Source organism: Nyctereutes procyonoides, unplaced genomic scaffold (genome assembly GCF_905146905.1).
Source record: "Nyctereutes procyonoides isolate TBG_1078 unplaced genomic scaffold, NYPRO_anot_genome, whole genome shotgun sequence".
Classification (NCBI taxonomy): Eukaryota; Metazoa; Chordata; class Mammalia; order Carnivora; family Canidae; genus Nyctereutes; species Nyctereutes procyonoides.
The window spans coordinates 3155320-3177009 of record NW_026575122.1 but is presented as its reverse complement, the minus strand read 5'-3'; the positions used below and the strand labels follow the sequence as shown (position 1 = coordinate 3177009).

General features: G+C 39.5%; 1 protein-coding gene and 2 pseudogenes across 1 annotated transcript; 1 reads left to right on the top strand and 2 right to left on the bottom strand.

Annotated features, from left to right (window-relative positions):
- Window positions 1-410: 410 nt before the first annotated feature.
- Window positions 411-2741, top strand: LOC129516795 (tripartite motif-containing protein 60-like; annotated as a pseudogene).
- An 11824-nt stretch (window positions 2742-14565) lies between these two features.
- On the bottom strand, window positions 14566-15151 carry LOC129516794 (glutathione S-transferase kappa 1-like; annotated as a pseudogene).
- Window positions 15152-16885: 1734 nt separating this feature from the next.
- TRIM60 (tripartite motif containing 60) lies at window positions 16886-18734 on the bottom strand. Its single transcript, XM_055336264.1, is given in 7 exon segments — window positions 16886-16988; window positions 17405-17788; window positions 17790-17961; window positions 17964-18149; window positions 18152-18479; window positions 18481-18680; window positions 18683-18734. Coding segments are annotated over 7 exon segments (1425 nt in total).
- Between the last annotated feature and the right edge of the window lie 2956 nt (window positions 18735-21690).

The following is a 21690-nucleotide window of genomic DNA, read 5'->3' as shown; positions in this document are numbered from 1 at the left end:
AGATAAGCCTTTTGCTTGGATGCACCAGTTTCATTAATCTTTTGTTTAACATCTTAAAATTATTGAACCTTCTGAAAGTAGCCATCACGATGACCCCCCTACTCCCCAAAGTATATATTGTCTAAGAACAAGGATGTTTTACTTACCTATGATAAACACCATTTAATACTGATAGACTATGATATGTGGTCCATACCAAAATTCTCCCATTTGTCCCAGAAATGTTCTTTTAGTTGCTTATCTTTTAAGATCCCTATTTCAGTCAGGAACTGCCCATTACATTTGTTTGTAATATTTCTGAAACTTTTTTATGTTGTTTTTCGTGACATTTTGAAGAACACCTACCAATTATTGTATAGAGTGCCCCACGATTTAAGTTAGACTACGTGTTTTCTTATGATTGGATTGAGATGGATAACTTTTTTGGAAGGCTATCTTATATAGGCTTTGTTGTTTTGGAATTGTGCGAGAGGAATGAATTTCTGTAAACACTATGAATTCCTGTTTTTCCAAGAACTTCTACACAAGGAATTTAGCATTTATTGAAGAGTCTTGTGTGAATGTTTTAATACATTAGTAATTGTGGTATCATATTTTTAACTTACTGTCTTTTCTCACCCATAGGAAAGATTCCTAGTTTTGGACCTAAAAGTACTTTCTTGAATAGGAAAGTCATTAAGCCTGACTTTACATCATTGAGTGAGAAGAACAGCATCCCAGCTAATACGTTCTAGCGTGCAACAGACTGCAGCCTGTGGAGTATTCTGGGCAGCAAGCTCTAGAGCTAAGGGCTGGGGGATAAACAGGTTTGTGAAGGCTATCGACAACACGCCAATCCAGTGAAACGGAAAGCTGGTCGGGTGTCAAGGTCTGTGGGAAGATAGCCACTGCTTGCTGGGTGTTGTGTGCTAGAGAACCAGGCATTGCTAAAGGACATATTACCTTACCCATCACCTTTGTCCACAGCCCAGTGGAGTTCATAACAGCCCTGGCTGACCTTCAAACGGGGGCTGGCTGTCCCATTGTCTGGACTACTTCAAAGAGCCAGTGACCACTAACTGTAGGCATAACTTCTGTCTCTCCTGCATCAGTATGTCCTGGAAAGTTCTAAGTGATACTTTCCCCTGCCCCTTTTGCCGTCACAGCTCTCCAGAAAGGAAATTCACCAACAATCCCCAACTGGGCAATTTGATTTAAATTGCTAAGCTACTACAGATAAGAAGCAAGAGGAAGGAAGAGAATCTTGTATGTGAAAAACAATCAAGTTTTGACCTTTTGCTGTCAGAAGGACCTAGAAGTTTTATGTCCACAGTGTAGTTTCTCCACTCATCACCGGAATCACTATATTTGGCCCATAGAGAAGGCTGCTCCCCATCATAAGAAAAGATTGCAGAACTGCATTGAACCATGGAAGGAAAGAATAGAACAAGTCGAAAAGTGATAATCATGCAAAGCAGAAAATCATTGGAACTGAAGAAGGTACAAGGTAGGAGAGAAGAAATAAAGTCTGAATTTGAGCAACTTTTGTTTCTCAAAAGTGAGCGAGAGATTGTTCGGCAATTACAAGATGGAGAAATGGATATTTTAGCAAAACTAAATGAAAACAACATTTTCAAATTATCTTTCTACATTAAAATATCTCTCAAAGGAAATAGAGGGCAAATACCTGAAGTCAGAGCTGGAATTACTGACAGATATTAAAAGTATCTACTGTAGATATGGAACCTTAAAGTCCCCTGAACCTTTTTTATTCCAATAAAGTAATATGGTTACCATCTTCCTCCACAATATTCTGGCCTAAAGAAAATTAGGAGTTTTCAGGTGGATCTAATTCTAGATTGTGAAATAGTACATCATAAGCTCATTATCTCAGAAGATAGAAAAACTGTGTGATATGGAACTAAAGCACATAACTTACCTCATAACCCAAGGAGGTTTTATCTCTCCCCAACTGTTCTGAGTTCTATAGGTTATAATTCTGGCAAGCGGTATTGGGAGGTAGAAGTGAAAGACAAGCCTGAATGGATCATGGGTGTCTGTAAAGACTCTCTTTCCAGAAGGAGAAAGAATCAGAATCAACCAGTTTTAGTGCAGGACAGATTATGGGGTGTTGGACGATGTAGTCTGAGTAATTACATTGCATTGGGTCCTAGAAAAATTAATCTCCTGCCAAAAGTAATACCTACAAAGATTGGTATTTTTTTTAGACTGTGACTTGGGTGAGGTTTCCTTTACAATTTGAGTGATAAATCTCTATATTTTTAACTATTTTAAAGAAACAGTCTGGCCTTATTTCTATACTGGAACTGACTCAAAACATCTTAAAATCTGTGCAGTAACAGATTCTAAATGATGAACTATTGTAAAACTCTTTTAATTGTTCTTTTCTTTTCAGGTAGTGGACAAAACTAAGCCAGTGACTCTAGTCTCAACAATTCTGTTGAGTTTCTTGTTGGATTTTTGTTTCATTTTTTCAGTTTTAAACAACCAGAATGATTTTACCTCAGCAGCTTCTAAAATATTTGTTTAAAGGGTACCTGGCTGGTCCCATCAGTACTGCATGCAACTCTTGATTTCACATTGTGAGTTTGAGCCCCAGGTTGAGGGTACAGTTTACATTTTTAAAAATGTGGTTATAGGGCAGCCCCGGTGGCTCAGCAGTTTAGTGCCACTTGCAACCCGGGGCATGATCCTGGAGTCCGGGATTGAGTCCCACGTCAGGTCCCTGCATGGAGCCTGTGTCCCTGCCTCTCTCTCCTTCTGGGTCTCTCGTGAATGAATAAATAAATAATCTTTAAAAAAAATATATGGTTATAATGCCTCCTTTACAGATATATTATGGGATCAATTGGAGAATGACTGTCAATAAAAGTCCAATAATTTTTCTATGTTGTGTACATATTTTTTGCCTTAAAAAATATGTAAGCCTTTATTAGAGGTATATATGACCATTCCAGGACTATGTGCCCTATAAAGGTAGCCACTTTCCACTTTGTGGAATTTAATAGTTCTCTAATGTGTTTTTATTTTGTGTGTGTCTCTGTTAGTCTTGACTTAGTACTATGAAAACTTGAATAATAGTGCCACCATATACATATAGCATATACTTATCACATTATATACACACAATCATCTTCCCTCTATTCCTATTTGGACACTACCCTGTAGCTTTCTTCAGCTACAATTGTTCACTTCATTTTGGGAACTGACCTCTTCTCAGAATCCCCGTTGATTTAGTTCTAGGTTTCCTTCCTTCCTTCCACCTATTTGAGAGAGCACGAGCTGGGGAAGGGGCAGAGGGAGAGGGACAAGCAGACTCCCGGCTTAGCATGAAGTTGACAACACAGCTGGATCCCAGGACCCTGGGATCCTGATGAGCCAAAGTCCTATACTTAACTGAGTCACCCAGGCGCCCCCTAGGTTTTCTTTCCTAGACTTTCTCTATTCGGGAAATCACATCTTTTAGTAGATAACAGCTATGGTAAAAGTTAGAACTTGAATCAACAACAACAACAAAAAACACTACTGAGGCTTTGGGACTGTGTTAAATCTAGATCAGTTTGCATAAAATTCATATCTTCACAATATTGAGGCTTCTAATCCATGTATCCATTTATTTGAGTGACTTCTCTCTGTATTGTCTGTAGTTTTCAGTATATATGACTTGACAACATCTTGTCAGATTTATATATATATAATATATATATATATTTATATATAATATATATATTATATAATAATATATAATGACATTTTGATTGTCAGATTTATATATATATATATTATATTATAATATATAATGACATTTTGATTGTTTCCTTGAGAGTCTAGGTCCTTTTTTTCTTGCCTGATTGCACTGACTAGGACTTGTAGCACAACGCTAATTCTTGACATTTTATGATTGGTTTTAGCTATCATTTTATTGCTCATATTACCTCACTTGATTTTTATATATTTTTCTTTAATTTAAATTTAATTAATGTATAGTGTATTACTAGTTTCAGAGGTAGTTAAGTGATTCATCAGTTGTGTATAACAGCCAGTGATCATTACATCATGTGCCCTCCTTAAGGCCCGTCACCCTATTACCCCATCATTCCACCCCCACCCCTATTTTTTTACTATCTGACTTTGTGCCTCCTAGTCTTTACATAAAATCATTTGTTTAATACTGAAATTCAGTATCCTCTGATCATTTCCCCACTGACATACTTATTTGGTTATCTTTTGCAAGTAATGTACAATTTATACATATTTATACTTTTAACAAAATAAGACTCTAGAACATAATGGAAAAATAAAACATGTATCTATGACCCTAACATTAATAGAACATTTGCATCACCTTTCAAGTTTTCCTTTGTGCCCCTTCTTGACCATAATCTCTTCACTTCCTGGTCCTATCTAGATACCTCCACTGTTTTTAGTTTGATAGTCCATTGTTTTCCTGACCTTTTACAGTGTATGTTTGTATCCCTAAACAATAGGTTTAGTTTTGCATATTTTTAAAAATAACATGGTTAGTTATGTATAGTTGACAGTGTTACACTAATTTCAGATCTACAATATAGTGGTGATTCAGCAATTCCATACATTATACAAAGGTCATCATAAGTGTACGCTGGTTCCACATGTTTTTGACTTACATAAAGTTGATTAGTCCAGTCTTGAACTTTTTCATTCAACATGTTCATGAGATTGATTCATTATGTTTTTGCTTAAAGTTATTTATTTTCATTCTACCCTGGTGGATATTCAGTTTGAAACTTTAACAAACAGCTACTATGGCAATTATGCATCTGGTTTCTTTGGGAAGTGAACCACTAAACCTTTTTGGATGATGGCAAATCTTCCTAAGTGTAGTGTCAATTTATATACTCCCACCCACAGTATATAAATGTTTTCATTGTTCTACCTCAACAGTACTTGATTTAAATTATATATATACACATATATATTTTTTACTAATTGTGAGGTGTTAAATGTTCTCTCCAGTTTTAATTATTCCCATGATCTGTAATAGAATATATTTTTATAATTTAATAATCATTTGCTTTTCTTCTGTAAAATAACTGTTAATGCCCCACCCTGCTTTTCTATTTGTCTATCTTTTGGTTTATAAGAGCTCTTTATATTTTCTGGATTTTAGTCCTGTAGCAAGTATATTCACTTGCCAGGTTTCTTCTCCAGAGTTTGTCTCACGTTTACGGTGTTTTGGACAGAAGTTAAGTTTGATATATTTCATTTTATCAGTCTTTCCTTTTGAGGTTTGGATCCTTTAAAAAATCCTCCCCTACTCTACTCTAGAGCCATTAAATATTCTATATGTACTTCTAATCATCTACTTGGAAGTTGATTCTGTGTTTGTGAAAGGGATGGAGCCTGCTTATAAACTTAAGTATACATAATATATGAATGACTAATGGTCACACCATCTATTGAGAGGTCCATCCAGCTTATTTGCAGTGCAACTTGTGTCTGACATCTCATATGCTCTGCTGGTCGATTGGTCTATCCTTGGGCTAATACCATACTCAAATCTTGCAGCTTTCTCATTCTTGATATCTGGTGACAATTTTCATCTCTTCAGGGATGCCTTGACAACTCCTGGCCTCTTCAATATATATTTTAGAGTCAGCTTGCCAAATTAAACATCATTAAACATCAAATTAAACTTGGAGATTTTATTTGAAATTGTATTGAAGCTATAAATCAGGTTGGAGAAAACTGACGCCTTTATTGAATTGCCCAATCCATCTATATCTGTACGTCTATTTAAGTCTTTAAAACTTCTACAACACCCACCAATGGGATGCCTTAGGTAAAGCTAAACATTCTAGGGGATCCCTGGGTGGCTCAGCAGTTTAGCGCCTGCCTTTGGCCCAGGGCGCGATCTCGGAGTCCCGGGATTGAGTCCCGCATCGGGCTTCCGGCATGGAGCCTGCTTCTCCCTCTGCCTGTGTCTCTGCCTCTCTCTCTCTCTATCATGAATGAATAAATAAAATTAAGAAGACACACACACACACACACACCCAGAGCTATCTTAAAAAAAAAAAAAAGCTAAACATTCTAACTCACATGACTTCCACAGGGCATGCTTGACATCAAGATTACTCAGAAGAATATTGAATATTAAGCAGGTTTACATTTGGTAGCTTGATTTCCATGGAAATCTTTCTAGTCCACATAGCTGCCCAAGAGCACTTTTGGGTTCCCTGTGAGATGGTTCAGGTAGGAGTGAGTAAATGAGACATTGAGCAAATGAGGGACGTGCACTATTTTAAAAGCTTCATGTCCCAAGAGGACACTAAGGTTTGGGATTTAACTGACAAGTGACTGGAATTCATGGACTGGAAGAGACATTCTGAAATTGCACTGAAGAGTTAAGTGGTCTCTGGAGGGAGCACATATACTAGATAAACCAAAAGGATTTTGAAGTTGTTTGAACTTGAAGAGTTTTGGAACCAGTTTCCTTTAAAACTGAAAAATAATCTACCTTACAGGGTTGATCAAAGACAATGCTCCCACCTGCCACCCTCCATACCGAAACTACAGACTTAGTCTCCCCTTCCTCCTGTCAATTGAACTCAGTGCAGTTAATCATTTTGTACTTTAAAAATAGCTCATCTGGGGTGCCTACGTGGCTTAGTCTGTTTAGTGTCTGCCTTCGGCTCAGGTCATGATTTCAGGGTCCTGGATCAAGCCCTTCATTGGGCTCCCTGCTGAGTGGAGAGCCTGCTTCTCCCTCGCCCTCTGCCTGCCACTCCCCCTGCTTGTGCTCTCTCTCAAATAAATATTTAAAAATAAAATCTCATGTGATTTCCTTTAGGCAAGGGGGGCTTTGACTAATTTTTTCAAGTCTGAAGGTATCTTTAGTCTATCCTGATAATTAATTTTTAAATCTGGTTTTAGGGGCAGCCCGGGTGGCTCAGCAGTTTAGCGCCAGCTTCAGCCCAGGGTGTGATCCTGGAGACCCGGGATTGAGTCGCGCGTCAGGCTCCCTGCATGGAGCCTGCTTCTCCCTCTGCCTGTCTCTCTCTCTCTCTCTCTCTCTGTCTCTCATGAATAAATAAAATCGTTTTTTTTTAAATCTGGTTTTAATGTTTCACTTTTTCATATTCATTGTTTACAAGATTGCTTTACAACCAATACTGCCAGCTTCTCAGAAGCAACCACTTTTCAACTCTTGTTCTTAGGGTATATGTCACTAAATAAGCTTACAGTAATAACTTCTATTTTTCAAGTTTTTGGTATTATCATTTAATGTCCTACTTTGGAAGATGAGAATTTAGAGCGGTTTTCACTCTTGTCCTCTCCTAATAGAACTCTTCATTTTTGTCTAGAATATTTTCTGATGTTTACAGTAGTTTGGCTATGTCAACACCATCTCTGAGCCATGTATTATGCAATGATTGCATTTTGTTTTTCCACAACTTTGTTTTCAATGTCCTTATCCTTAGTTCATCCCCAAACTGTGCAGTTGTCTAAATTTTTTCAATTTAAACATGTTTAGCTTTATACTGCTTTGATTTTGCCAACTGTTCTCAAGGGCCATGTAACTTCCAATGCAAGCAGGTTGTTCATGAAGCCGGCTGCTCATACAGCATCTTGGGAATGCCGTTGGCATCATTGGAGTTGCTTTTTCTGTTTCCATTTAGTTTTTCATTGGCAAGGTCCTTCAGTAGCTTCCTAATAGTGGTGCATGGAATATAAATGGTTTGAGACTTTATAAAGTTTTTATTTTTAAGTAATCTCTATACCCCAAATAGGGCTTGAACTCACAACCTCAAGATCAAAAATTGCATGTTTCACTGATTGAGCGAGGCAGGCACCTCTTTCCTGAGAGTTTCAAGTCTGAAAGTACTTTAGTCTATCCTGATATTTAACTAAAACTTTCCCAGTTTCTAGTTTTGAAATAATTTACTATTAAATACTTTTAGCATTTTTTTGTTGTGAAATATATTATGATGTCTAAAATGTGTTTTAAAATACATCAGCAAAAACAAAACAAAACAAAAAAATACATCACAGAGGGGACCCCTGGGTGGCTTGGCGGCTAAAGCACCTGCCTTCAGCTCAGGGCATGATCCTGGAGTCCTGGGATCGAGTCCCACATTGGGCTCCCTGCATTGGAGCCTGCTTCTCCCTCTGCCTATGTCTCTGCCTCTCTCTGTGTGTCTCTTATGAATAAATAAAATCTTAAAAAAATAAATAAATAAAATATATCAGCAGAAACAATGTGCTAAAGCATGACTTTTAATCAATACCATATACAGAGTTAGTTTCCCTAATCAGCAACTCCCTTCCAGAGGTGGTCAGGTGGCAACCTAATGGGAAACTGAAGCTCCAAGTGCTACAATGTTGCTTCAGTTATCTAACCTCTCATAAATTCTGAGGCCATGGTTAAATTAATGGATTATAATGGATATAAAAAGTGGGGTGAATTTGGTGAAATTAGCAGTATTGGGCATATATGAATTGACTGAGATATTGCAGCCACTCCACACTCTTGCAAGCATAAGACAATAATGTCTAGGAACCCCGAACCCTATTCCTGATCAAACTTGAGTCTGGAACTCCACAACTGTCTGGCCGTTGCTTTTGAGGACACTGGTGGCCTCCCAGTAAGTACACTGTTGGATGAATCTTGCCTTTATGGAACAGTGTTTGCTTCCAGTGAAACTTTGGTGCAAGATCAGAGCATCTAAGCAGACAGAATGCTGGGAACATGGAGTTCAGCAACAGGCTGTATGAATGCACAGAGTCGGTCTGCTAAGTAAATGGCTCTGTCAGACATGTTCTACAGGTACAGCAAGATTTTGATTGAGACTTGCTTTTATTATTATCTGGTAGTGAGTAGTTGGCCTTTCTACACCTATTGATAGTTATCTATTGAGAAGAGTAATAATTGTGCAAAACCTAATTGGCTTAGCTCCTTTCATTGCATGTGTGGTGCATAACAAATCTGTGTGATTAATGTATATACATATATATTCCTTTACATGTTTAAAGGAAATGAGTAATATACTCAAGTATCTACCATTCAACTGAAGAAATATACTTGTAAATTAAAAGTCCCTCTTCAACTGCATTCTATCTTCTCCCTGGAACCAAGACTAATCACTAGCGTGAATTTTGTATTGAATCATTTATTTGCTATTCTTTGTAATTTTTATCATATATATCCTTAATATATAATTTAGTTTTGCCTGGTTTGGGGCTTTATACAAATAGAACCAAGAAATAGAGATTTCTCTGTGACTTGCTATTTTCTCTGAATATTCTTAAGATTCATCTATCTATACTGGGGCACCTGATTGGCTGTCAGTAGAGATTATGACTTTTTTATCTTATTTTTTTAAAGATTTTATTTATTTATTCATGAGAGACACACACAGAAAAAGAGAGAAAGAGAGAGAAGCAGAGACACAGGCAGAGGGAGAAGCAGGCTCCATGCAGGGAGCCAGACGTGGGACTCAATCCTGGGTCTCCAGGATCATGCCCTGGGTTGAAGGCAGTGTTAAACCATCAAGCCACCTGGGCTGCCCATAGATTGTGACTTTTTTAATTAAAGATTTTATTTATTGGTGAGAGACACAGAGACATAGGCAGAAGGAGAAGCAGGCTTCCCTCAGGGATCCTGATGCAGGACTCCATCCCAGGACCCCAGGGTCATGTGCTGAGCTGAAGGCAGATGCTCAGTCACTGAGCCAGCCACCCAGGGATCCTGAGAGTGTGACTCTTGATCTCAGGGTTGTAAGTTTGAGCCCCAGGTTGAGTATAGAGATAGCTTTAAAAAAAAATTCATCTATACTGATACATGTAACTTTGTCTTTTTTTTTCCCATTGCTGCATGCTATTGTATGATCATAACAATTTGACCATTCTGTAATTTCAACAGTCAATAAATGGGTTTATATGACATTTTCCTTTGCCATACAGGAACATCTTTCTCCAATTCTCAACCACAACCAAGGTGATTAGCAAGCAACTTTTTAATTGAAAAAAAAATAGGAGATAATTGCTGTAAAAGAAGACAAAGCCAGGTACTGTGATAGTGTTGAGGTGGGGATAACAATTTATTATTATTATTTTTTAAGATTTTATTTATTCATGAGAGACACATAGGCAGAGGGAGAAGCAGGCTCCCTGTGGGGAGCCGGACTTGGGGCTTGATCCCAAGACCCTGGGATCATGATCCAAGAGGAAGGCAGATGCCTAACTGAGTCCCCCAGGTACACCTTATCTCTACTTTCTTAAGTCAAAGCTTGGGTTATTGATTTTAGACCTTTTGTTTCCCTGAGATATAAATATATATATATATATTTATTTATTTATCTAAATTTAGTTATTGATTTTAGAGGGAAAAAAGTCCCAAGCAGATTCTACACAGAGTGTGGAGCCTGACACGGGGCTTGATCTCAAGATCCTGAGAGAATGACCTCAGCCAAAACCAAGAGTCGGACACTTTACTGACTGTGCCACCCAGGCACCTAAAATATATATTTAATGCTGTGAATATTCCTGAAAATTTGCCTCATCTGCATCCCACATTAATATATTACATTTTCATTTTTATTTTTTCAAGTTTTTTTAAGATTTTATTTATTTATTAATGAGAGACACACACACACAGAGAGAGAGAGAGAGAGAGAGAGAGAGGCAGAGACACAGGCAGAGGGAGAAGCAGGCTCCTCTCAGAGAGCCCAACGTGGGACTCGATCCCGGGTCTCCAGATCAGGCCTTGGGCTGAAGGCGGTGGTAAACTGCTGAGCCACCGGGGCTGCCCACGAATATTAAATCTTTAAAAAGGGGGATCCCTGGGTGGCTCAGTGGTTTAGCACCTGCCTTCAGCCCAGGGTGTGACCCCATGATCCCAGGATCAAGTCCTGCATCAGGCTCCCTGCATGGGGCCTGCTTCTCCCTCTGCCTGTGTCTCTGACTCTCTCTCTATCTCTCATTAATAAATAAATAAAATCTTTAAAATCAATCAATCAATCTTTTAAAAAAATTAAGATCCTTTAACTAGACCTTATATCCTAACTGATTAGTTCATTTCCTTGAGCATTTTGAGAGAATAACCCAAATTTCCAGGCTCCTGGTGGTGGGAGGGCAGCAGACTTTAGTTGGAGCCACCCATCCTCGGAGACAATTAACTGTTCAACTTTGATTCAGGAATAAACGCTTTCAGTTACAGTATCAACTCTATGATCAAGCTTTTGCTTCCATCATCAATCTCACAGATCAGCAATATCAGATAGGGGTGTTCTGTGACCCTGGATCAAGACAAAAGTAAGATGACTCTTACTGGATCTGAATACAGACAAAGCATGATGAACACACATGACCACAAATGACCCAACACCCACGGCTCCTCACATGAGTGACTGCTGACACTTCACCCATTACAGCTTCAGCCCCTGCGTAGTCTTTCCTCCTCCCACGTGATTTAAGGCTCCAATCATAGAATTACTCCTCTTCCTGACAACATCCTATCGGAACAATGTCCTGATCCCTTAAGTCTCCCAAATCCCCGAACACAACCCAAATCCTACAATAAATCCTTTCTAACACCACCTTCCTGGAACACTCTAGGGTTCTCTGGGATGTGTGTTCTTCCTCCCCAAGGGTCTGAGGCCCAACCACTCAAATGCCAAGTGTGTTCCTGGTCCCTTTGGCTTGAATGTGTGGACAGGGCTTGGTTTGTTCAAATCACCATCCAAAGTTCCAGGTTTCCACATTTAGGAATTTTCAGTTCCATCGTCGCTTCTTGGCCTTTTGGCTAATATCAAGTATATAAATTTTCAGTTCCAACTGGTTTCCTTTTATTTGCTTTTGTTTTTGGATATTGTTTATTTATTGGAGTGACTAGGTCATTCTCCTGGATAATTTCCACATAATTATGTTGTTTCCTCACAGCGTCATTTAGCTTATCCCCCCTCTACTCCATATATTTGTTATCAACTGAAAGGTAACTACAAAGGTTTGTTGAATTCAGGTTCAAATTTTGCAGCAAGAACAACTCATAGGTGATGCAATGTTATTCAAAAACATCAAATAAGTGTGCACATGTCTAGTTGCTCTGCTTTAGTGATATGATTGGTCAGTGGGTTAGGGTGGTGACAGCCTGACAGCTCAATTATACAAGATAGAGCCAGCTCAGTAAGGTGATGCTGAAAAAGTCTTAAGCACCAAAAGGAGACAAAGGTAGTATCTGCAAAAACAGGTAAGCCTTTTAGAAAACTCACAAGAATCCACAGATAGTCTTGAGGGATATTTTTAGCAAGATTATTTTTATAAAATGTGTATGTATATATATTGGTATGTGAGCAAAAAACAAAAAAAAATACAATGTTTAAAAGGTGAAACTTTTACCTATTTATTGAAGCCAAGATAGGGAAGCAATCCAATCCATTAACAGATAAAGATGTGGTATATATATTACACACACACACACACACACACACACACACACGAAATTTTACTCTGCTGTAAAACAATAAGAGTATGCGATCTTGCCATTTGCAACAACATAGATGGACCTAGAGGTTATTACGCCAAGTGAAACAAGTCAAAGAAAAATACTGTATGATTTCACTTCTATGTGGAATCCAAAAAAGTTGAACATATTAAAAATGAACCAAAAAAAAGCAGAAATAGATTCATAAATACAGAGAACTGATGGCTGCCAGAAGGGAGGGGGTTAAGGGCATGGGCAAAAAGGGTGAAGGGGAGTGGGAGATACAGGCTTCCAGTTATGAACTGAAAAAGTCACAGGGATAAAATGTACAGCAGAGAATACAGTCAGTTGTATTGTAGTAGTGTTGTATGGTGACAGATGGTAGCTACACTTGTGGTGAGCACAGCGGAAAGTATAAACCTGTCTAATCACTATATTGTACACCTGAAATAACCTAACATGTATATCAACATTGTATATTCATCATTGGGTATTCATCAGCAACACTGTGCATTCAAAAAAGTAGGAGTTTTACAATCGCATCAAAAATATTAAATAGCTAGGAATTAATCTAAAAGGAATATGTTGTGAGTATTGTGGAGAAAATCATATTTAGGGAAAGAAATTAAGGAATACCTTTACAAATGCAAAAGAACACCATTGCCATGCATGAGAACACTCAATATAGCAAAGGAGCCAATTAAAATTGTGGCTTCAGTGTAATTCCAACAAAATACCCAAAGATATTATTTTAATAGAATTAAACTGAAGAATACCAAAAAGAATCAAGGCACTTCTGAAGAAGAGGAACAAAATTGAGACACTTTACCAGACATCAAAATAGTATTAAATAATTACATCTTAGTAATTATGAAAGTGTTGTATTGTGCAGGGATAGGCCAAAAGACTAATGGAACAGAAAAGACGTAGACACAGAATCATAAATATATGGAAACTGGCTGTATGATAAGGCTCCCATGCAGCGTAGTGAGAAATGAATTATTCAATAAATGGTTCTGGGACAACTGGTTATCCAGATGGACACTGGACTCCATTTCCTGGTACATGCAAAAGTCAGTTCATTTAATTTAAATATAGAAAATTAAATTATGAACCATTTCAAAGCCAACACAGGAGACTCTAGTAACCACTTGTGTATGTGGGAATGACTCATATAAGGCTCCAAGTCTCATAAAATCAATAGTATAAAGGAAAAGAAAGACACAGAGATCTTAAAATCGCAATACTATGCACACAAAATAAGTTTTTTTAAAAGAAGAAAATAAAGCATTTGTATATAACAGGAAAAAATTGGAAGACCATTCATTCATACAAACTGTCAACCATGGGTCAACAAGATAAAAAGGAGTTTTTACGTCGTTAAATATACAATCTTTCAGTAGAAAGCATACATTATCGAAATGTTAAACACCAGAAAAGTTTGATAAAAATGTTGGAAATATTTTAAATAAACTTGGAGATTAAAGCATGGATGTATGGTCAGAAAGCAACTAAAAACAGGTGGCAAGTCAGTATAAATATGAAAGACTTCTTTATAGCAAAAGCACCATGAAAAAGGTTAAAAGCCATTTCAAGAATGGAAAATATTAACAACATAGTTTCACTGCCAAATATATGTATGATGTATACATGCATTATGTGAGTACACTGGTGCATTTATATTCATACATGTAGTACGTACATGTAAGTTAGGTGAGTATACAGATTATACACAATAGTAAACAGTACTTGACATAAATACAAGAGATATCAGTATCAATAAAGAAATAATTAAGGAAACAAAATAAACTTGAAGCTATTCATACACACACGTAATTTTTTTGTTTGCTTACTTGAAGGCATTAGGTTTATTTTGAGGGAAAGTAGTGTTTGGGGCTCTTAAAACACACCTCTGAGGCATGCAAATAAGAGTAGCCATGAGACGAGCAGCAGATGATGCATCATGGAACCCTCTCCGCTATTCCCCAGGGCCAGAGAGGAACCTTTATCAGATGGAGAAACTAGAGTCCTAGTGTTGCACGATGGAAGAAGAGAAGCAAATGGTCTGGTTTTTAATTGTAACAGTTTTGCTCCCCTGGATGTCCTTAAGGTGTGGCATTCATGGCTGGAGGCACAGGGCCCAACCACTTCTCCAGCAGATGTGTCAGCATCTGCTCAGAGCCCACACCACATGGGTTCGGCCATCCCAATGGGTCATGGTGATGGGCAGCCCCAAGGCCCCATATATGCAGGCTGCCTTGGAGGTCTCCTTTGCGCTCATTCTTCACCTGTGGTGCTGAGATCTTTTCTAGAAGTCCCTGGGCTTGCTCTGTAAGATACACCAGCTTCTCTGCAGCAGCCAGGATGCTCTGGGACTCCAAGATGTCTTTGTCCTCTGACCAGATGCTCATCTATAGTTCCCTGGACACTTTCTCCAGCACCTTTGGGTGCTCCAGGTTGACAGTGATAAGGAATCACAGGGCCAATAAATTTCCTTTTTTGAGGATCACCGAGAAGAAACCCTTGGGGAACTGGACAGGAAACTGGACATACTGTCCCAGGAGCCTAACATCATTTCTCAAGTATTGGGCTTTGCAGGGAGGCAGAGCTGGCCGTTTGCTTCCACTGTCTCACATTCAGTGCAATGATGTTTGGGTGCAACTGCAGGTTGATGTTCCAGATGCTTTCATATCAACACTGTGGTAGTTGATTTTGTATGTCACTTTGCTGGGCCTCTGTGCCAAATATGTGGTCAAACATTATTCTGGATATTCCTCTGAGGGAGTTTTTGGACAAGACTAACATTTAAATTAGTAGACCTCAAGTAGATAGCCCTCTAATGCAGACAGCCTCATTCAATCTACTGAAAGCATCACTAGAACAAAAGTCTGACCCACCATGACCCAAGAGGGAGTTTCCCAGATGACCTTCAGATTTGAGCTGCAGCATGCAATCTTCCCTGGATCTCTAGGTTGCTGGTTTTCAAATCTGCCATGCCAGTCTTCATAGATTTCCCAGTCTCCACTATCATTTGAGCCAATTCCTTAAAATAAATCTTTCTCTAAAAACACATATCTTGGGGCAGCTCCGGTGGCTCAGTGGTTTAGCGCCGCCTTTGGCCCAGGATGTGATCCTGGAGACCTGGGATTGAGTCCCACATCAGGCTCCCTGCATGGAGCCTGCTTCTCCCTCTGCCTGTGTCTCTGCCTCTCTCTCTCTCTGTGTCTCTCATGAATAAATAAATAAAATCTTTAAAAAATAATAATAAGGGGATCCCTGGGTGGCTCAGCGGTTTGGCACCTGCCTTTGGCCCAGGGCGCAGTCCTGGAGTCCCGGGATCGAGTCCCGCGTCAGGTTCCTGGCATGGAGCCTGCTACTCCCTCCTCCTGTGTCTCTGCCTCTCTCTCTCTTTTTATGTCTATCATAAGTAAGTAAATAAATATTTAAAAATAAAAATAATAATAAAATAAAAACACACATCTTATTGGCTGTTTTTCTGGAGAATCTTGACAGAGCATCTCACCACTTAGCAAAATAAACGGACAAAGCTCAGAGCGCTAGGAACAAAAAGAAAATATCTTTAAAATATTGTAAGAGGGATGCCTGGGTGGCTTAGCGGTGGAGCATCAGCCTTTGGCTCAGGTCATGGTCCCAGGGTCTCACATCGGGCTCCCCACAGGGAGCCTGCTTCTCCCTCTGCCAGTGTCTCTTCCCCTGTGTGTCTCTCATAAATAAATTTAAAAAAATAAAAATAATTAAAAGATAAAACATAAGAAAATGGTACCCAAGTATCAAAAATCAGACTAGTATCAGACTTCTCAAAAATAGTATGTTTTGAAAATTAGGTAGTATGACTTCAAATGTAGCCACTATATTTGGCTTAACTGTCACCTTAGTATAGGTAGAATAAAATCACTTTAAGACATGCATAATCTCGCAAATTTCAAAATATTTAGGGTGATGACACTCCAAATGAAAAGATAAAATAAGTAGGAAGGTATGGGATTAAACCAACGAGGAATTCAAGAACAGAGGGCAATTCCCAGGACAGTGGGGAGGGACACAGCTAGACTCATAGGATAGCTTGTTCAGATTGAAACAGGAGATCCAGAACCATGTTCACCAGGAAAGAAACTACTAGGTTATCTGTGATCTGAATAAATGTGTGTAGGGAAAGGGTTTTTAAAAGGCAAAATCCTCAGGATCTACAGTAATCAGTCAGTTGTGTCAAATGGTAACAGACACGTACAATAAAGAGGAAAATATGATATTAAGAATTATGGAAGTAAACAGAAGAATCCACTAATGGTAGATATATGGTTAAGGATGATCACTAAGACAACAACTCACTCAACCATGAAGGAATGAGTATAATTAAAAGACAACTTACAAGCAATTTCAGCAGAAAATGTTTTATTGGATTTGTTAAGTAATATAATTCTCAAATACTTTAAGAAAGTCAAAGCACTTAGCAACTAATACCAAAAACATCTGTAAAATTGCTGTCACTATCATGTTTTTATAGTTGCTGAAAGTAAAGGAGAAAAATCAATTCTGGTTTTCAGCAGTAAACCTTAAGAGTCTAGAATTACTGAGACTAAATTTACTAAGTCACCCCTAGACACTGAAACAGTATCGTTTCCCAGGTATCTAGTTTTCATCATCTGTTACTGAAGAGATTTTAAGAGGTTCATAATCTATTCCAATACAGAAATAGGGACAAACTTCTTTAAAATAATCATTACAGGGCAGCCCCAGTGGCGTAGCGGTTTAGCGCCGCCTGCAGCCCAGGGCGTGATCTGGAGACCCTGGATCGAGTTCCACATCAGGCTCTCAGCATGGAGCCTGCTTCTCCCTCTGCCTGTGTCTCTGCCTCTCTCTCTCTCTCTCTCTCTCTGCATCTCTATGAATAAATAAATAAAATATTAAAAAAAATAAACCCACTTTAGAAAGAAATCATTACAAGTATAGAGAAGAGATCTATCATTCATATTGTAAAAGGAAACCTCCCCTAACTCACAGTCCACAAAAATGTCAACCTTACTGGGGTTTACTACAGGCAGAAACTGGGTTCTCTTAGGACCCAGCATAACATAAATGCTTTCAACGTATCTCCCAATCGCCCAGAATCCACCCTCAACTATTGGCCGATTCCACCAATTCCGAAGGAAACAGTCTCAAGACACCCCCAAGGTCCATTTAGGCTTGTTTCCCACTTCTACTTCCCAGTAACGCCGGCCAGAACTAAACCTCCTAGAACCCAGGACAGGAGGGCAGAGATAAAATCTCCTTGGGTTATAACAGAGATGCTTTTTTCTCTTTCTGTATCACAGTTTTTCTATCCTCGGAGACAACAAGCCGAGGGTGTGCTGTTTCAAGATCTAGAATCATGTCTACCTGAAAGGGCTTGAGGATTCTGTCCAAGCCAGAATACTGTGGAGGAAGGCTAAATCCATATTTCTTTAACTGGAATAAGAAGAGCTCAGGATATTCCAGGTTTCATACCTGTGGTGGATACCCTTAACGTGTGTCAGAAAGTCCAGGTCTGACTGCATATGCTTGGACTCCACCTCCTTCAGCAGACGTCTTAATGTGGACACATGACCTGAAAATGTTGTACGGTGTTCGGCTTGTTTTGTTAAAATGTCCCTCTCTTCATCTACCATCTGCTTAAGAAGAGATTCCTGCGATTCTGTAGAAACAGTCTAATTTGCTCAAATTCGGAAAGGATTTCTTCTCTCCTAAACTCTACCTTCTTCTTCAGTTCCACTAGTTTGCTGGCTTGAAGCGTTATCACTTTTTCTACTCATTCCATATTGTCTTTCAAGGGGTCAATACTATATTCTAGAATCTTCCTGTGAAAAGAGGCAGCTTCCTTGATGGGACAAATGTAGTGTTTCCGGTGTTGCAGGGAGAAACTGCACTATGTACATAAAACCTCCAGGTTCTTCCCGCAAAACAGGGTCAGAAACTGATTGTGCTTCTCACACACAGAGTACTCTTCCTGCCTTTTCCTCTTGCTCCTTTCTGACCTGCAGTAGTTTAGCAATTTCTGTCAAATTGCAGAGCTGGCAATTGCTCCTGAAGCTTTTGTTATGAAAGCAAAATCAGCAGACGGGACAAGGGAAGGTCTCATCCATGTCCTTCCACATCATGTTGATGCAGGAGCGACAGAAGTTGTGCCCACAGTTTGTAGTCACCGCGTCTTTCAGGTAGTCAGACAGATGGGGCAGCTGGACTCCTGGAGGTGTGTCAGGTCCGTCACAAACTCCATTGGGCCGAGAACAAAAGTGGCGGGTAAGATGCTCCCTTGGCAAGGCTCACCTTAAGCTCCAGACCCGCCCCCAGACCTCCCAGCTCCAGGTTTCACTGGGCCTGCATGCTGATGGCCTCCAAGGTCCTGCTCCTTAGCCCGAGGGTGAGAAGGATCCAGGGTTTGCAGCTCTATCACAGGAGGGCGCCTAAATTTAAGATTAATGACTTTCTTCTTTAACAAAGTAGTCACAGGTCCAAGTAAGCAATCACTGCTGTGGGTGAGAAAAGTTTTTAATTTTCAAAATCTCCTAGACTTGCTATCACAATACAATAATTAATTTAGGCAAGAATCATTGATAGCTGCACAAATTACTCAGCGACGTTTCCTGGGTGATATATTTACAAAAATCTCAGAATAATCACTCTTAACAATTATATTTTATTTATAGAGAGGAAAGACAAGTGCCTTTACAATGTGAAGATCTGAAGAATACCTCCTGGCCAATGAAAGGACAAACTGATGGCCTACAATGAGAAAAGCATCACTTACAGAGTTTTTCTGCCCAAGAAAAAAGAGAAAAAAAAGAAATTCGCCTAAACTTAATCATGGGGAAACAATCACTAAAATCTAAATCATGGCAACATTCAAGTCAATGGTCTTCAAGCCTGTACAATGGCTCTGAAAAAAAAAATGAGCACTCTTCTATGCTAAAAGACTAAAGAAACAATTGGGAAAAATTTGTGGTCTTTAGCTTTCTAGAGTCTAGATAAGCAGATAAACTGCTCTGAAGTAGACAGTACAGAATAAAGGCAAAAATTTGAATATGCCCTATTTATTAGATAACAGTAACATCAAAATTAAACTTTCTGGATTCAAAAGACTGTATCATAGCTGAAGAAAATATCCTGCTCTTAGGAAATATATGCTGAAGTATTTACAGGGAAGGGGTCATGATCTTTGAATGTTACTCTGAAATATTGCTTAAAAAAAGAAGTGAGGGCAACACTCTCGGGTCCCCTCCCTCCCTGGGAGCTTTGTACTATCAAAGCTAAGCTATTTACTATTGCTAAATAACTTTGCTGAGAAAAAAAAAAAAAGAAAGAAGTGGGTATCATGGTTTGGGTATGATGCGGGAGATGGATGTGTTTATAAGAAGGCAGCATGAAAGACACTCGGTGACAGATTGATCAGTCACTTGATGTTGGTGTGCACTGTGTGAATCTACATATGATAAGTGCAGAAAACTATACATACTTGTCTAACCAGTACCAAATTCCTAGTTTGATATAGTATCATTAAGAAACCTGGGAACCTGGGTTACAGACACCTGAGACTTCCTGTACTGTCTTATCAAATTCCTGGGAATCTATTATTATTCCAAAGGATTAAAGTTGGGAGCCCAGGTGGCTCAGTGGTTGAGCGGCTGCCTTCAGCTCAGGGTGTGATCCTGGGTCCTGGGATCGAGTCCCACATCAGGCTCCCCTCTGCCTGTGTCTCTGCATCTCTCTGTGTCTCTTATGGATAAATCAATAAAATCTTAAAACAAAAAACAAAGGTTTAAAGTTTTGGCAAAATCACCTTCAGGCTCATCCAAATGTTTAAATCAAAGGTGGTGTGGTTCACTTTGTAGAGCACTGGGATACACCACGAATCACTAGGTGCCTTGCATTCTCTACTCATGGACTGTACTGCGTAGTATCTGGGCAGTCTGCCACCTTGTAAGCTGTATGGACCTAGGATACCAGTGTAACCTCGCTGCGCTGCAATCCGTTCTCAGGAGGATTATGGTACCACCCCGTCAACCTGCTTCTATTCTTGCTCTCTTGCACCCATTTGCCATTCAAGTAATAGTAAAACTTTCCTTGAATATGCAACTCATAACATCTCTTCCTAGAGATTAAAATCCTCCAGTTTCTGAACACGCTTTGAATCGTCAATGCCTCAACATGGTGCACGGAGCCCTGCGCCACTTCCCTTCCAGTCCCCTTGACTCCTGTCATTCTTCCTTGCTTCATCACAGTAACCGCCGTTTTGGTTCAATGTGCCAAGGTGACTGCTTGACCATTCTACCCAAAAATCCTTGTACATCTCTGCCTTTTCCTTCTGAACCTCCTTCTCAAATGTTATCTCCTCAGGGAAATGGTTTCTATCCACTTCGTCTAACACATACCTTGAATCCAAATAACTTCCCAGATGTTCCAGCCACTATCATCCACACACATGTGGGGACAGCGGGGCTAGTGTCCTGCGTGGTTGGCAGCAATGAGTTGGTAGAAGGCTGATTTTCCAACATAGAAGGACCCACAGTTCGTATCTCCATCTCCTCTGACCTGGCAGGGCTCAGTATTTTTTAGATCCTTCTTGCCAATCTCCCATCTATATAGACAGTATTCCCTCTGACTAGTGACCCTTCCCTCAAATTTTTACTAGGTTCAAATCTAAGGCTTTTTGGAGCTCAAAAGTATCTCGTGCGTCAAACACTGTGGTGTCTTCCATGCAGTCACCGACTCTCCTCAGTTAAGCCCTCACAACTGTCAATTAACGCTGGGAGAGGCAATCTCACATAGGCCCCGGGTGACACTGCCTGGTATGCCAAGATGCCGGGCCCTGACTGCTCTTCACTCAGGCCATTTCTCAGGGCTGTATTTCCTGCAAGCATCCCTGAAAGAGGTGAAGTCTCCTTGGGGGGCCAAGAACAGGCTTGCTATAAAAGCGGATCTGCCAAACACAGAGTTCTTTGGCTGTGTCACAAACCCATGGTGTACACAGCATCCAGCTCGTATGGAACTGACACCAACCTGATGCTCGTGCTGTTGGCTGTGCCAGGAGTAACTGAATCCTGTCTCTGAGCCAGTTGTTTGTGTTGGCTGGCGGCAACCATGAAACAACAACAGGTAATGTGTTGGCTTCAAGTAGGGTAAAATCTTAGGCATTGATAGTTGGGAGTTAAAATCTTTCATTATAGCTGTGATGT